General features: G+C 41.0%; 1 protein-coding gene across 1 annotated transcript; it reads right to left on the reverse strand.

Annotated features, from left to right (window-relative positions):
• Positions 1-18,312, reverse strand: mindy2 (MINDY lysine 48 deubiquitinase 2). Its single transcript, XM_015053870.1, has 9 exons — positions 16,503-18,312; positions 16,231-16,288; positions 14,044-14,108; positions 9,148-9,306; positions 8,384-8,486; positions 7,221-7,363; positions 6,042-6,215; positions 5,421-5,618; positions 1-5,001 (listed from the first exon to the last, which is right to left on the reverse strand). Exons 1-9 carry the CDS (start codon positions 17,385-17,387, stop codon positions 4,816-4,818), a joined length of 1,971 nt encoding a protein of 656 aa, XP_014909356.1. The 5' UTR covers positions 17,388-18,312; the 3' UTR covers positions 1-4,815.
• Between the last annotated feature and the right edge of the window lie 267 nt (positions 18,313-18,579).

Below are 18,579 nucleotides of genomic sequence, written 5' to 3' on the forward strand. Positions count from 1 at the left end.
TGATCTTATTTTTTTATTATCCAGGTAACTTCTAATCAGGTTGAATGTCCCTCGTCTATAAGGCATTTTGTTATATATATTTATATATATATATACACACATCACCATATACAATATGTGACTGTAATGTGAAAGGCTACATACATTATTTGGTCATTTAAGTAAATAATGATCAATGAAATTGACAACAATGAGTAACCTCCCATATTTTCAAACACAGTCGTTTTGCTTGTTCATGTGACACTCAAACGTAACAGACCAGACAGCGGAGTTAATGGTGGTAAATAATAAAATATCCTTGTGCCTAACATTTCATTCCCCACTTATACATGCTTCACAAAGTTAACTCTGGGAGTCTGATATTGCATCAAAGAAAGGAAAAGAAAAAAAAATCTCTATTAGATTGTTGCAGCACTCTGGATGCATCTCATGCCAAATGAATGAACAGCTTCCTCTGCTACAGTAACACTCGCTCGTTAAAAAGCAAACCTTTGCCATTCTGCATTTCAGTTTAAGCACATCACTCTTCTGTGAGAACATTATGTAGTGAAATTATGGACCAGGACTGAAACATTACTACCTAAATTAGAAGTACACCTACTGACTTTTCAGAGGGCAAATATCATCATACTTTAGAGTCATAACAGCCTCTAAAGCCAGACCACTGATGTGGCTCAAGCTGTTGTTTGTGAGCATAAAGTTGATCAGCTTTTTTGTGTTCTCCACCTGTAGATTTAGCCACTATAATTAGCTTTAGTTGTGCTAATTGGTTTCTTATTACACCAAATAAAGAAGTGTTTAAGTGTAACTACAACCTGTCTGTATATTAGTATTATAACTTTCTTTCCATCTAGCATTTAGCGTTAGCCTGAAGTGAATTTTTAGGGCCAAACATGTTTCCACAGGAAAACGTAATGTAGACAGAGTTAAAGATTCAGAACAACTTAACAAGTCACATAGCCTGTGTGTGGAGGGAAGAGGAACTTGGACAATCACTACACTTATTAAAGTAAAGTAGGCTACTCTGGAGATAAACAATGCTGGTCAGAATTGGAGCAGAAATTACAACATCTGAATGTGGGCAGAATTTTAGTGTTTCCAACAACTGGCCTTTTCACAAGTGGTAATTTGCTGCTGTTGTTTATTACAGGCAGGCTGAGCTCCTGAGAAAGTGCTTTTAAATCCCTCCACAGTGTGCCAGACAGTTAGGTCTTCAAACCACTGCTCTCAGACAACACTTCTACTGACTCCTCACAATATAACACTTTGACTTTATAAACTTAAACTTTGCTGTCATTACTTTTTGGGGAGAACATTAATTTATGCCCAAGTTTGGCATAAACGTAACATCATGTCTACTCTTCAGTGCTCACTTTTTTTATTTGCAAATGTGATGACACTTGCCCTTTAACTATTTTTTTTCCCGCTAATAGAATCAAACTCTAGATTGTTACCTTCAACATCTTTTCTCTACTTCCTTATGATACAAAACTCATCATCTATAAGCGATGTGTTGCTCCTCAATCATGTACATTGGTAGGCTTAAGACAGATGTACCACTAACCTGAGTAGTGTATTAAATTGCAGCAAGTTGTGTTGAACAGGTGTTACCTTTCTGACAAACTTTCTCGTCTGAGCCGAAACAGCCCTTTTCAGACTTTTACAATTAATAATTACTCAGCTGCAAGCAACATTAGAAACAAATTGGCCATGTTGTTTTTCTTTTACATCTTATTTTGTTTTTTAAAGGTACCCCACAAAAAAAACAAAAACAAAAAAAAAAACAATAGCACTCTTGAACAATTAATGTTCAATAGAAAATGAGGTATGTTTCTTTTCGCGTTAGTGCATATTTATGTAACAGTGCAAAACCAATCGCAAAAAAATATATACATGTGTTCCACGATCACCTTGTCAAAATACTAATTTTACAGCATTTACCCCACCGTCACTTTTACAAAGCATACAAGAATCCACTATGAGACACAGAACACACAATATCCCTCTGATTATTTCATCATAAGAACCCAGGATGAAGCAAACACTTGAAACATCAGATTCAGGTAATAGTGACCAGGAATATCAAGCTAAAGCAAGGAAGTATGTTTGTAATAATGTCACTTCACACGTTCAAACCAACATAAAACAATCCAGATTTCCCTTAGTCCTGTTTCGTTGCTCTAAACCCACTGGAATGTTTAATAACGTGTTCAGCTAATTGGCCGAGACACATGAAGAAAAAAAAAAAAAACAACCTCAAAACAATTACGTTTGCACAAAAAAAACTAAACAAACAAACAAAAAAAATTCTATGAAAAGTGCGCACACCTAATGTTATTTAAGCCTGTGGTCTTTATTTGGGCAGCCAGTTCATTGGTTTTAGTGTGTGGATCAAAACTTAAGATTGACATGTTCAATTCTTCAAAGTGTCAAAAGTTCTGCGTTTATACATATACAAGTACTAAAAAACCGTGACTGAGAAAGCGACTGCAGGCCGAGGAACTGTGCCGTTAAAAAGCGTACGCGCTAGAAAAGACACGTGAGGATATGTCCCTTGGTAAAAAAAGGGCCTGAGAGTAGTTCTGTTGTGGAAAATATGTATGGATTGTCTCAGAAACACAGCCAACAGCGTGCCACCACACAGAGCTCATAAAAAAAAAAAAAAGGTTACCCCACACAGTCGGGTCGCCTGCTGCCTTCGTCTAATCCTCCTGTCCTAATAGAGAATCTGTTTTCAATCAAGAAAATAACAGACCGTTTCACAAGCGCTGCAAAGACCCTCTGTGACGACAGAGCGCTCGCGTCAAGGCATCCAGCTGGAATGTATACATAGAAAAATGTCTCTGGAGGCAGTCCCAAGGTGCGATAATGGCACAAACAACCAGCTAAACCCCGTCAAACGATCGCAACAGGTTAAACATGCACATCACGTGGTTGAATGCTCAGCATTGCAGAGAAATGCTTCCAAACTGAAACACGATGCCAAAGAATTTCAGCGTGGAGAATTACGCACCCTGTTCCTCCCGTGACTGCTCTGTTTGTGAATTTCAACACTTAGGCCTAAACTCTACAAATCTTACACATAATCAGTCCTAAGAAATGCTGCAGAGCAAAGTCATGCAAAGAAGGGGAAATGTGACACAAAGCCAGCTGGATGAATCTGAAACCGAGTCGGCTGTCAGTGCTGCAGTCTGAGCTGAAACGTCTGCCTGATCCAATCACACATCTGGATTTAAACCCGGGTTTGTTTCATTCACGTCCACAAATTACAACTTTAATTGTAGTAATTTAGAAAAATACAGCATTTACTCTATTTTGCTGATTCTTTTTCACAGCCTGGTTGCAGAGCAACACCAGAGCTAAAGCAAAAAAATATATATAAAAAATTATGTTTGTAGTAAGAACATATGTTTATTGTTCTTACTGAAATGATGAGTTATTGAGAAACTGAGGATTGGGTTTCGATTGGATGGAAGCCAAAATGATCAAATTTCCCAAAAATAAAATCTTATAATATGTCACATTCGTGTAATAAACATTACAGTAATGTAATGTTTTGAATTACATTACTGACATAAATAATTATCTATAATCATTAATCCATTGAGATTGTTTGTTGCTCTGATTATAGAAACTTTTCTGCAAGGGTCACGGTTCTGTATTTGTAGAAAAAAGATTATGTGATACTTTAGAAATGTTTTTTTTAAAGAAAAAACATAATTACTCTAAGTAATTAGATTCTTTGTACTGACTGATTACTGGGGCCCGGAGGAAACAGCAGGATCGTTTCGTTATCGGTCAGAGTCATCAGGAAAGGCCCAGCATCTCGTCAGGAAGCCGACGTCCAGACAGAAAAACGAGAAGAGCCTTTTGCACTCAAACTAAAAACTAAAACCTAATCTGTGAAAGACGGTGTAGCTCACCTACAACAAAACGGAGTATTTCCAAGCTGAAACTCGTCAGAACCACGGTGCTGAGTGAACGCACGCCACACACTGTCACATCATGCAAAGCACTCGTTCACATTCGGACAGAGCAGAATACAACGATGCCATACTCTGGTAAGGCAAATCTGAACAGAGGGAGCTGTGGTCATAAAGTCTTATTACACAGCTACAGTGTCTGGCAGCTATCTGGCATTATTAACCCTTAGTGTGCAGTGTTTCAGAAGGGACACAAGTGGTGCAAGAGCTGATTCCCAACAGGCAAGATCAAAATAAAATCCCTTTTCGGCTTACAAAACAAAAAAATACTCCCGATAAGCTACCTGTGTAACTGATAAATAAACAAAACTTGTATCTTGGCATCAACAGCTTACTTAATAATAATAATAATAAAAAAAAGCAAATCTTTCAAACTATGTTTTGTAAATATTGCTGCCTACAAAAAAGCTTATAAGCTGCACGAGTGAAAAACAAAATGAAATAAGTTGCGTTTGGAAAAAAACAAAAACAAAAAAAAAGTGTGGATTTTTATCCTTTTCTATAAAACACACCGCCCGCCCCAGGTAAATTTGAACCTGCGGCGCGTATCAGCGGTGCAGCGAGCGACTTGTAACAAAGTTTGGCCAGCTCTGTGAAAGACCAGTTGCTGTAGCTGTAGTGTCCCTTCCTCCGACGCTCAGGCTCCACTGAGGATTGAGGAAAACAGGCACCAGTGGCTTTTGGGAACAACCAGTCCTCTGTTAGTAACGTCTCTCCGTCGTTGTCGTCCTGTGGCGGCCGCACGCCGTCTGTCCGGTTCGCAGGGAGACCGGTGCCGTCTCTTTCACACAGATAAGAAAACGCACACATACGCACGCTCACACGCTGTGTGTTACAAAATAACACACTTGTCTTTTTCTTTCGATTCCTTCTTGGCTTTGCGCTCCCCACCTGATGACTGTTTTCCCGGGCTGGATGTGGAACCGCCTGCAGGTGCGGCGCCGGCCCCAGGTGCTGCTGCTGCTGCTGCGCTTGCTGGAGCTCCTCCTCTGTCCACCTCACTTCCTTCAACCGGCTCCTGCGCAGACAGGAGCGCGCAGGTTTACAGATTTAGAGGCAGATTTAATTTAACTTAATAAAAAAAGAACTAAAGGTGGTTTGTGACTTTAAGCTCAAGCAAACTTACGTTTGAGCTTAAGGTTAGGTAGATTACGAAAATAATTCAAAAGCACACTATGGATAATCTAAAATATGCTTCCTAACATTTTTAATTCCCAACAAATTTTAAATTGTGAAACTAAAAGCATCTAATTCATACGTTACTCATCTGTTCACACCGACAGTTCACTGCATATAATCCATAATCAAAATCTTTGATACAAACATGGAGTTAGACTCAAGAACCCAGCTGTAAGTTGATTAAATCCCACATTCGGTGCAGCTTCATCAGTTCCTCCCTCCTATTTCTGTCTCCCTGGAGCCTCCTGCCATCTCTACCTGTGCTTGTGCCTGTGCAGCCGCTGCAGCCGCTGCTTGCTCCTGCTCTTGCTCCTGGTAGTATTGCGACGCTCGTCGGTCCTCCTCCTCCTGAAGCTTCTTGGCCAGCTCCAGGTCACTGATGCCTTCGGGGAGCTGCTCCCACTGCAGGTCCTGGCTTTGCTGCTCCTGCTGCAGGGAGAGCGCCATCAGATAGTCCTAAAAAAAACAAACAAACAGAAGCATAAACTTACTTTATGTTTTCTACAAATACACCGTGTAATGTGTGTCATATCTGCTGCAAACAAAAGATTTTTGGTCCCATTATTTCTTTTGGGAAGTAATAGGGCAATAATAGACAAATATTTCATATTTTTATTTCGCGTGACTTATTTATTGTATGTATTTATTAGGAAATGTATTAAATAGCCAGTAGTTATGGGTCCTATATGGTAGTAGAACTGCAGATGATATTACTTATGTTTGTGTAATGATTCTCCAATTCACACTCTGCTTTTTTCTGTCTCTGAATGCTGTTGGTTTGCTACTGATTCAGAATTCAAGTTTTTACTCAGTTATCCTTGTAAATACTTGACAAACTCCTGGTTAGGTTTTCACGAGTCAGGCCGGAACCGATCAGACCTGGTCTATCTGATCCTGCTGTCCACGGTAGACCGTCTCTGGATCGGACGGAGGCCGCAACCTGAACTCTGAATCACAGAAGTTTCCGTCTCCATCCACGTTGTGCAGACTCTCCCAGACGACCTTCTCCTCCGTCAGGAAGCCCTGGTCTGTAACCAGAAGGTACAGCTGACCCTGGGAAGAAATTGGAGCCAAAGTGGTTAGAAATACTCCAGAATGCCGTCATTTATTTTTCTACTGACTGTACAGACACATACAGTTTCCAAAAAGTGATTAGAAGAGCACAAAGCGGTCCTGAAGCTTTGTGCGACTGTTATCGTAACACACGCACACACACCGTGCTTTGCTTGCGCTGGAAACAACTGCAGAGCCACTTCCCTCCTGTAGATAACAGGAAAGGTCTGTTGCAACCGCAGATGTGTCAAGCTAGCTGGGAACCGTTACAGATGGGACACATGTTTCTGGAAATTGGTCTAAATATTAGTCACTCTCTGGGTCCCAGCTGCACATCAGAGCAGAACACTCATCACTTTTACAGTTTATAGTAGCATTGATAAAATACCAGACAACTTCAGAGGAAGAAAGAAACATGAGAAAGAGGAAAACTTGCTAACTTACGCTACACGTCCGACAGAAGCCTCCTAAATAAGCCTTCAGTTATCAGTGCAGGTGGATACATTTTTATTACACTGACAAAGTGATGAGGTGAGCAGATAAATTAACGTTTACAAGTATCCATATGACGACCCGGGAAAAGGCACAACACAACTGGACCAACCGGAACACAACCTGAACAAACCATCATATGTCTGACCCACAGTACTGTGAAAAAGTTTCAGAGCATGAAAACAATGTAATGTCAGACAATGCTACCGTGAGTAAAAGCAAAATGTTGTTTATAAATGCTAAGCTAACTTATTAAGGGCAGGAATGCATCCAAACTAAGTAACTGCCCCTAAAGTGGTTGTGCCACCCAAGCTTTCCTACTAACTTACTGTAATTAATTTATTCCGGTTACTTTGTGAAATATATCTCTTGATTTGAAACATGTGGAAAATACAAGCGTTAAAGGGAAAGAAAACACTCACTTTGTGTCAGTTTAGCAGTCCACTAATCCCAACCTAAACGTCAAACTGTCACCACAGGTTGTATCCAAATAAGTTGCTGGCACTTGTTTACCTTGTATTTGATCATGGTGCTGAAGTGGTTGTTCCTGAAAAAGACACAGAGCTCTCCCTCCTGCACAGTGGAGGTGAGCTCACACAAGCCGTGGTACGTCAGCTGAGTGGCCGTACTGCTGAGAAACTGCTCTGCCACGATGCCTGTGACGAAACACAGAGGAAAGCACACAGTCTTAAAAATCACAAGAAATCTGTAATATATTAGATATTTTTGTTTTGATCATTTAAGATGATATAGCAGACTAGTCTACACACAGTCCAATTACTTGCTAATAAACACTTTATAGTGTCAGCAGTGCAAATTTACAGAATACAAAGACGTTTATTTTAACAGTTTAGATAAGCAGCAAATATGAACACAGAAAGGAATAAATACAATACTTTTCCATACTCTATTTTCCTTTTCTATATTTATCTAGACCAGCGGTGCCCAAAGTCGGTCCTGAAGGGACACATCCTGCCTGTTTTATTCTCTCCCTGCTGGTATCAACAACCTCCTCAGCATGTCAATGTTCTTCTTAGGCCTCTAATGAGCCATTATTGGATCCAGGTGTTAAACCAGGGAGAGAACTAGAACATGCAGGATGCCGGACCGACTTCGGACACCACTGATCTGGACTCTATTTCAAAATACTTTAAGATTCAAGTTTCCAAACTGAGTAGGAGCCCTCTACAGAAATGAACTGCAAATGGCCATGAAAGAAAAAAAATCACAGCCTGTTCACTAGAACCAAACCTTTTACTTGTGTGGAACCCAGTCAGGAAAGAGTCACTCTCTCCCCTAACAAGTTGCTATAATCCCATTTGAAGGGATTTGCCAAAGTTTAAGTGATGGGTACCTTCAATGCTACATTAGTCATCAAAGGAAGGACCAGAAATGTGGAACGACAATAGAAAAGAGGAAGCATCTTTTATCGGTACGTCGTCGACTAAGCATCAAAATGTTTTCTTTCAGTCCTGCTGGGAGCGACTTGAGCTGAATGAGCAAATATCTGGTAGAAAACTTCTGATGTTGGCAAAGAAAACAAAGAGCAAAATAAATATTTTAAAAGTCACATAAGGATCTATTACATTAGGCCTGCACTTCTATGCAGAGTGTTTCTGCGTGGAGTAAAGCCAAGAGATAGAGAGTCAGAAAGTGGCCAGGAAGCAAGTGTTCACCTTCCCCTGCCAGCTCGCTGTTGTCTGACTGTTTGCAGGATATTATCTTCTCCACCAGCTGGTTGTAGCTGCAGTTGCCCACTGCCTTCACAATGTCGTGCATCTGCAAACACAGATAATAAAAAGGAAGCGTGAGAAAAGACCTTCAGCAAAAACAAGGATGCCAACCAACGGGCGTTAAAAAGCTGCTTTATGGAAGATTTAGGAAAGAAACGTTAAACAAACGCTTAAGTGTTTTTACTTTGCTAGATTTAATCTGAGGTCCTCAAACTTTACTTATTTACTCCTGAAGGCTTTTATTTCATCCAGCTATAGACGCTGCAGGTGATATTAAAACCTACTGGTGTTTAATTAGATAATTGTTAGGATGTAAAGTAACTTGCTGGGGAAGAAAAGTACATAAATTCAGATTAGCATCTGGTCTGAACTACGGACTATGTACCATCTTTAACTTTGTATTTTAATGGCAGATTTAGCTTGAAATCAATAAAAAAGTGGATAATGTACAACCTGTGTGTTATCTCCTAAGAACATGACTTTCAGTAATACATTTTTATTATTATGACATTCTATTATTAATTGCTAAAGATTTGCTGCAGTGTTCACTTTTTAAAGATCTGGTGCTCTGTGTTAACATTTTCTTTTCCTCTTCATCTTTTACTGTCGTGAACAATTCACCATTAATTCGTTAGCAGCGCACTAGATCTTGAAGAACACCCAGAGGTCTTTGGGTTGGAGTTCAGGAGCGAAAAGATCGGCCGCACCTGGGGGTCAACAAGCCAGCCGTGGTAAAGAGGGATGTCGAGAAGGTCGAACACAATGCATTCTGGGGTGTACTCAAACACTCGCACGCCTGTGAACTTCACGTTTACGTCCAGACCCGTCTGCAGCTTGTGCAGCACCGCCATGGCGTCGCTCATGTTCTGAAAAAGAAACAGACAAAAAGAACAGAAATTAATAAAGATTTTCAAAAGCAGGTATGTTAACTAAACACGTCCGAGCAAAGAAACCGCTTTTTTTATTTATTTGTTTTCATTTTTTACACATAAAAGTCTTTCAAATCTACATAATTTGCAGAAATTAAGTAAAACTTGTGAAGGAGGAAGTAAGGAAGGATTTTTTTCGGTTAAGTTTTTAATTTATTCTTTTTTCAATATATGCTCTTGCTACCGAGCACATTAAAACATATATGAGGAAAATATATCTTTTTAATTAGTGGCCAAACACTTTACATTTAACTAGAATTTATCCCTTATTTTTTTTATTTAGAACACCACATTTTAGCAGACCTCCGTGATCTGCAAACACAAAAGCGTCACACCTGAGAACCCACAGAAACCCACTCGTTGTTGTTTTCACGCCCAGAGCAAAATGTCCCAGCTGGCTCCGGCTGAACCCTGAGGTCCAGACCGGGCCTGCAGCTGATCCCTGACAGCCCAATGTCCACTGATTCAACTTTACAGAAGGCACACTCAAGAGGAATGACCCCGACGCCTCAAGTATGCAGAAAGCATGTCTGGTTTTTAAGATGGATGAAACGGATTAAGTCATTATATAGTTTTGTACAATGAAGATTGAGAACTACTCAGTTTTTGAAGCTTCTTACAAAATCATCATAAATTAGTAATAGAAGTGTCACATAACTTCTTGTTCAACTAAAATGCGATTGAGTTTAATGAGTCTTATATTATTGTGAGCTCGTTAAAATGATGTTTCAAACAGATATTTACTGAAACACAGACTCAGTAACTAATATTTCATATTTAGCTCAGAAGCATCGGGTGCTGCAGAGATCCCATATTGATATACAGTACATAGATCTTATATTCCGGATTTCTTTCTACTTTCTAGTTTTGAGAGATCAGCTGATTAGTGCTGAATCATCCCGGCTCAACATGGACGCACTTCAACACAGCTATATTAGCACCTAAAGCTTTCTCAGGTTCTTCTCCAGTTTGAAAGTCAAGGCCTTACTCCCCATACTGTTTCTTAACTACGATAAGTTTCCAGTGACATTTTCTACAATAGCTGCTTTTCTGATCCTGATTGTCCTAGTTAAAACAATCCCATGTAAACTGAGAATCAGTTCTCACATTAAATCATCACTTATAAAAGAGCACACCGTTATGGCCACATGCCTCTTAAGTCTCCCTGTTTTGCAGCAAAAACAGCTGCAGTCGCGGCATGAACTGAACGAGCCGCCCTGAATGTGTGCGGTCATATCTGGGTCCAAGATGTCAGCAGCAGCAGATCCTTTAAATCACGGGAGATGTGAGTTGGGGCAGCGATGGGTCGGACTTGTTTATCCGGCACATTCCCCAGATGCTCGATTGGATTGACGCATGGGGAATTTGGAGGTCAAGTCAACATGTCAAACTCGTTGTGCTCCTCAGACTATTCCTGAACCGTTTTTTGCTTTGTGTCAGGGAGAATTAGCTTGCAAGCAAAAGGCCAAAGCTATCATCCACCCTCAGTGCTCTGAGGGTTTGTCCCCCATATTCGACAAGCTGAGATGAACTGTGCATTCTCACAGCTTTCTGACAGAACCAGCATTAACTACTTCAGCAACCCGAGCCCAGCATTGCTTCTCATATGTATCAATTAGACTAGCAGAATGAGCTTTGACCATGACCCTGTTACCGGTCCGCTATTTCCTTCCTTGGACCACGTTTGATCAATACTGATCAATACTGTAATGGGATAGCAACTCATTAGCAGCTGAAAAGACCATTAGATCAAAAACCTCGCCTAAAAGACTAACCCAAATATGTTTTGCTGGGCGAAATTGCCCCGAATACACACGTCTTGAATGCATACATCCTGTATTGATACGTTGTGATAAAACGTCATCTGGTGCTGAAGTGTGGAGTGCTTGATAGAACAAATGTGAGCGTTTACCGTCCAAGCAAGCAGAAGGACATTCATGATTGGGTCCGTTCTCGATTTGAGTGCTGATCGGCGCGTTTACAGCGTTGTGAGAGTCAACTTCACACCATCAGAAATAGGAAACTTTCACTGTTTTGTGGAAAACATTATGGCTGCAACTAATGATTATTTTAGTCATGGATTATTTGATCAATTGTTCAGGTAAAACAAACTGGCACATTCTGTAGAGTTTTCATAAAGTTTAAATAACCAAATAATTTATTTATTTGTGTAAATAAGAAAATATCATTGTGTTGCTTAAAATGCAACAAAATAGCATTCCTGTAATGGATGCTTGATCATTTGTAGCAAAGGATGCATCTTCAGCTAAACAATACTTCTAACATCAACATGTGAAAAGCTCGGGCCTTTCTTTCACTGTGGCTAACCGTAGCTATAGTGCAAGGCTGATATATTTAGATTTTTTTTTTTTTTAACATAATTTAAAGCAGGTGAAGCTAAAACTAGGCTTTTTGAGGCGTTTTTGGTAAAACATTTTTACAAAGACGGTTTTTCATCTTAAATGCAAAATGTATAGATTTTATTGAAGTTTTGACTTAGTTACTGCTTTGAGTGTGTTGTTATTACAACATTTGGCCTTATTCACACATCAATACATCAATCTAATTCCATGCTTTTGAAGTTGATATAACTAAATTTCCATGCAGCTGGCCCATTTCCAATATATTGTGAATTTTTATAGTTAGCTTATTGTAATAGTTTAAGTGAGACTGCTCATGCACACCATGAACCCAACTCCAACAGCAGATCAATCCGTTTCTCTCCACACAGTGAAACTGTTCCTTCATACGGATTTGATGAACGACGCTGCATTTATTCTTTTTACTGAATCTTTAACGTTTTCCCCTTACGTGATTCCCATTGTATCTTACCATAAACCCCCCGGCCCCCGTCTGTGAACTCACTTTGACACAAATGGTGGGATATCGTGTATTTTGAAATAAAAAGCAGGATTATTTAACAGTCGTGTGCAAAACTCCACACTGCAAGGAGCGATTACGCACTGGGAATAAAAGAAAAACACTGTTTCCTAAATACGTTAGCCTGTTTCTTCCAGTGACTGAACAGTCATCATGGATGAATCACCTTGTTGAGCCGGGTCCAGTGAGACAAAACCGAACTAAACTACACGCTCACTTCCTCTGCTCTCCTCGGTAAATATTTAACAAAAGCTAAAGAGCAACCAGGCAACTGCTATTTTAATCCAAACTCAGTCACGTGACGGATGAGATTTTCTTTTGTTCAAGCTGAAGTTATAAATAGAACTACTTCTGTTATAGTGTTTGCTTTTCCACAGAAGAGTGAAAACTTGTGTTTTACAGCTCATTAGAAAGTCACAAAATATTCCCGCCCAACATGTCAGGAGGACAATCCAATTTGTTTGACCGACATTCCTGTTTCCCTGAGGTCTGCCCGCAGCACTGTCCGAATGCTCTGTGTGAACTAACCGCACCGCTGACAGATGGCCAACGGACATGACGACACCCACATGTAAAACAGCTCCCCGACCCGTCATTAGACAACCATAATAACAAGGCAGCCTGAAGTCAGGCCCCTCCCTTACTATAGCTCCGCATGCTGAGGGCCACCGCCGATTTATTTAAGAGATTCCGTTCCACCTCGGCTTAAATTTAGAAAGCCCGAGCTTCCAAGAGGAAACTGCACATTACTTTTAGTCGTCTGTAACTGACGGGCTTGAAATCATTCACAGATGTGCTCCAGCGCTGCCACGCAAGAGGGGGAAAAAAGGCGGGGCCCCTCCCACACCGTAGGCAGGCCGCCACAGAGATGGGAGGAAGCGAGAAGCTGGAGCTCCATCTCTAAGTGCCTTTCATGGTAAGCCACACACACAAGCACACAAACACACACACACTCTCAGTAATAGCTGGTAGCTGAACCCAGCCATGCGTCTCCAAGCATCCACCACTATGTGAAACAACACAATCTGACACTACTAACCCCTGTTGTTCCCCGAGACTTGCAAGAGTCGTCTTATGTAACCTGCAGAGGAGCAGGAAGACGCTCCGCTGCAGCTTCACACGGCCTCCAATCAGCTCCTGCTTATTTCCATGTTCCTGAGCGGCCGCTGACCCAGGCTCGCTCCATGCAAATGTGCAGACCCGCATTGTTTTGAGCATACAGCTACGTCGGACCAATCACTTTGTACGCATAGGGAAATATTTAAGGGAGGACATGAAAATAGCTCGGATACTCTGAGTGCATCAGTGACACGAAACAAAAGCAAAGCAGCTCGAGATGCACCAACATCAGCCTTAAAATCAGCTTTTTTAGTCAAATACTAAATTATCTTTCCCTATTCAATAAATGCATCAAAACTAATAACCTCCACTATTTTTAGTCAATAAATGCAACAACCAACATCATTTACTTCGATGCACTTAAATAGAAAACAGATAACGGTTAGGGCTTGTGCTTCGAAGTGTAAATGGGCATAATGCTGTAATTCTTTCATGTTGTTAGATTTATAACTACTACTACCTCTATTAAAGGACTCGCAGTATGTTTGTTTTTCTTTTTTTTGCATTATAATTTTTAGAAAAAAAAAATCTGAATGGATCAAAAAAATTTATCCATTCAGAGAAAAGCGGTTTGCATTTTCATCTTAAATGCAAAATGTATAGATTTTATTGTGCCTTATAACTGTAGTTTGTCCAGTTATAAGGCACAAACTGCAGTTATAAGGCAGATCTTACTTGTTCATAGTTCAGCCGCTGAACCTCTGATATCTCCTTAGGTTTGGTTTCCAGGATGTAGTCGCCTGCAAAAGAAAAAGTCAACAGATGCTGATTCAATCTTGACTGACACTCAAGAAAATCATTTGTTTAGGAGCAGAATCTGTTCGATGCTTCGGATTGTTTATCATGCGTATGTCGCATTGGACAGCCGTTTCCTAAGGAAGCATTCAGGCTCAAATGCGGTTCTCTATAGAGCCATATCAGCTAAGCTTTGTGTCAGGATGGCTTTTACATCGGTATTTTCCACGAGATCACCTAGCTAACAGCAGCACACAATCATCTTACAGAATCTCCTTTCACATTGCTTCATTTCTAGTATTGCACAAAAAGCCAGCTCCTTCCACATATCTGGTGTGAGCATGCTTCGTGACATCTCACTGAGAGTCATTAATTTAATTAGGAGTTGGCAAAAGCATCACACTGCACTGTCAACTCATGCTTTTCCAGAGAATTACTCAGATGAATACCATCCACCTCCAGTCATCAAATCCACATGGCTGAAAACATCTGTGCATGGAAAGAATCGCTAACATTGGAATCTCACTCACTCAGGCACTAGAAGGAGAAGAGTACCCTGAGAGTAGCAACCAGTACGGAAAAAGAGGCTACTTACTTCAAGAGAGTTAAACTTGCACATCACCAACTAAACAGAAATAAATCTGTTGCATCAGTAAAGCTAATGAACTCTAGCTGTGTTAAGCAATAGGAGCTTTTATTTCACAAGATGTTTGAACAGACCCATGGACTCGTCTTTTTTCAGGCCGTCACCAAAGATACAGATTTTACTAGGGGAGAATTATATCCCTTCCTCCTGAGTCTCTGGGGCGACAGGAGAGGTTAGAAGTAATCCAGAAGTTTCTGAAAGCTACTAAAGTCTTTGTGTAAAGTACAGTAAATAAATGCAAATATTTCCGCCCTCTTGCAAAAACAAATCCTCACATTTGGTGGAGAAATTAAAACCACGGATAGCTCTCCACAGTCACACCAGTTTTCTCCAGGGAGATTCATAGAGATGAGTCATGTTAGCTAGCTAAAGGACACAAACAAGTCAGGGAAAAAATATGCTGCTGAATTATTAAAAACGCTTCATTTATTAAAATATATTGTACTCCTAACGCTGGAAGAAAACATTGGCAGAAACGCAGCTGTTTAGACACGACTCCTGGACACCGAAAACTGTTTTAGTAAAGAGGGGCAGGACACTGCCAGGCAGAAGACATGGCTCCAATTTCCCTTACAGCAGCAGAAGAAGTTCATGGGGGGATTCCCCCGCTGCGGTTGCTTCCTCTGTCGACTCTGGAATATTGAACTGTGCGACTCCTTAATATCCCTGAGGGGAATAAAGTTGTTCCTCTGGATGGACAGTGAGGATACGTAAATAAATAAATACATACATAGTTGAGTCAGATGACCAACTTGTGCCTTTAAAGTGCGCAACCGCCAACTAGTATGAGCATGAAACATGAGAATATTCACCAGGATGTTGAAATATATTGGCAGGGAGTTCGTGGACAACTGAGAATATAAGTATGTGATCGTGCAGGCTACACTTTGGCCCCCAAAAAACCTACAGTGAGCTAATTGTGCAAAACGTTCCTCAAAGATGTTTTGCACAGGGCAAACAGAATAAGCCCGGTTTCAGTGACATTACCTGGATTAAAAAAAATAGAGATGCACCAATCAGACTCTTCTGGGCAGGTAAACGCTTTACGATTTCTAAGTGGTTTGATTGATTCCAATTTTTGTTTCCTCTTAGACTAAAACAAATAAAAGATGCAACAACAAAAAAATTTACTAGAATCTGAATTCTCAGTATTTGACCTCCCAATCAAGTGGCTGATCCTCACACTAATTCTGGTACTTCTCTAGCTGTTTGCGCTACATAGTTGACAAATTATGTACAGATCTTTAAGTTCAAATTGTGCTTCATCTCGTTGAGGCGCTGAGGATGGCCCAGTTTCTGATTTCATACTATTTGACCTGCCAATCACTGATCAGAGATGATCAAGAGAAAACTGGCCAACTCTGATCTCTGGGGGGGTTGACTGGCGCATCTCTACATAAAAGATTCAACAAGGCATTTTTTTCTAATTCTTTGGAGCAACAAATATGTTGATCTTCAGTAACATAGCTGCAAACACTTACCAAGATACTCCATCAGTTGCTCAGCAGTTATAATTTCCATCATAGGTGGTATTTTAACCTGAAAGAGAAGAATGTACACCAGCTGTTCATGATTTCCTGCACATTAGATAAAAAAAACTCGCCTAAAAGACTAACCCAAATACGTTTTGCTGGGCGAAATTGCACCGAATACACACGTCTTGAATGCATACATCCTGTATTGATATGTTGTAATAAAAAGTCATCTGGTGCTGAAGTGTGGAGTGCTTGATAGAACAAATGTGAGCGTTTACCTTCCAAGCAAGCAGAAGGACATTCATGATTGCCAGTAATGGACAGGGTCCATTCTCGTTTTGAGTGATGATCGGCGTGTTTTCCTCCCTCCATTTGATCCACTTAATGTGGTATATGGACTGGCCAGCGGCTCGGTCCTTGGCGCAGGAGGTCTTTGTCCCGTCGGAGGCGTACTCGCTCTGCAAGGCCAAGGCCAGTCCCCTGTCGTCCAGTCCCTCCGAGCTTGGACACGAGTTGAGATTGGAGAACGACTCGAGTGAATCTATGCTCCGGGACTCTCCACCGAGGCTGGGGTCGGGGTCACTCCCACTCGGCAGTCCTTCCGATAAGGTGTGATCGGACTGTCCAGATTTGCCGTCCGCTGCGTTCGCGCTGTCCGGACACAGAGCAGTCGGCTTGGCAAGTTTTGCCTGCTCACTTTCTCCACAGGCTGGAAGCTCAGCCTTCGCATGTATGCTGTCTCCAGCGGGAGATGAGGACAGGCTGTCGGCTTTGTTGTTTACTAACTTTGAGGCACCTCCCTGGCTGTCTTCTGCTACCTGCTCCGAGTCATGTCCCATCCCGTTACTAACCTGATCCTCGCACCTCAACAGCGACGGGCTCGCCTCGGCGTTCTCCTCCGGATCCTCCTGCACAGGGGGGACTTCGATAACCTCCGGCACTGCGCTCTGCACACATCCATCGCAGCTCGGAGAACTAGCATTTGAGGCGCTGGTATCACAAGGAACGTTATCCAAAGTACTGAGGGGAGCTTCACTATTCTTTAATTTGTCGACTGCTCCTCTCACTTCGCCCGCGACCGAAACCTCGCCCATTTCGCCCGCAATAGAGGCACACACAGCGGTCACCTCAGTGTCTCGATGCAGGTTTGCATTTTTCTCCATTTCGGTTTAAAGGCTATCGACAGATTTTTTTTAGCAACACTGCAACGGTAGCTTCAGCCTCGACGACGCCATGACAACTCTGCAAGTGACGTCATCAGAGTAGAAAACCAACGGCTGGGTGATGCGTTCAGTTCCGCTCGTATTCTGCAAACTCGCTACTGTTAGTTCGGATGCTACATACCCATCGTGTGAACTCTAAATAAACGTGTTACGTTTCGACGTGTTATTTTCAAACAGAAATATGATATTAAAGTATGAGGTTTAATTAGCCACGTGTCGGCCCATTAAAGCTGCTGGCTGCATGCCGAAGAATATTGTGTGCCCATTTTGTGACTCCACTCTAATGTAACATTACAGGAGCTTCGTGTGCTGTTCAAGTTCACTGGTTGCATGTGAAGCAAAAATAGTGGCAAGCAACTCAAGCATAGACTGAATGAAAAGAGCTGCCCTGAATGTATAGGACATACACACTCATGCACATTATTAATGGGATGCTGCTTCGACATCTACTTGTGGCCTAACCCCTATACTTAACCCTATTAACCATTAAACGTGCATTATTCTGAACTTGAACTCAGCCTTACAATTCAGGAGCCAGATATTTTTGGCTCGGTGGTTCAGTTGAATTCAGATTTCGCTTTGGTGTCTACAACTTGAGAAATTAACAGACCAAGCGGACAAAGGTCCAGAGAGCTGTACAGACTGACAGATAAATTAATTTCCAGAATCCTCTTATAGCCAGTAGGGGGCAGCAAAGACTCTGTGAAACAGAAGATTCTCTCTAAGGGATTTTTCTTACTTTTGACAAACAAATCATTTTGTTGACTGTTATTTTGAAGATTGTAAGGTACGGGGCCTAACTAAGATTGTGAGGTTGTAAAGATTGAAACTGACCTCCTGGATCATCAAGTGTACAAAAACTCAGAAAAGACTTGACAGTGTCATTGTTTATTAAACAGTAGAAGAAGTGATACAAATGGTCTTATTAATAATTTTAAAAAAACAGACACAATTTAATCAAGAAATGAAACATTTTAATGTTAAATATCTAGACTTATAGGCTTACTCCTTTATGTAAATTTTATATTTGAATTATCTTTAAAAATGTGACAATTAGGATTATAGAAGGGTTTGGGAACATTTTAGTTGGGCTTGATGTCCTTTAAAATAAACCTACTAAAGCCAAACAAGG

This window comes from Poecilia latipinna, unplaced genomic scaffold (assembly GCF_001443285.1).
Source record: "Poecilia latipinna isolate Pla-1442-1.1 unplaced genomic scaffold, P_latipinna-1.0 Scaffold1209, whole genome shotgun sequence".
Lineage (NCBI taxonomy): Eukaryota > Metazoa > Chordata > Actinopteri > Cyprinodontiformes > Poeciliidae > Poecilia > Poecilia latipinna.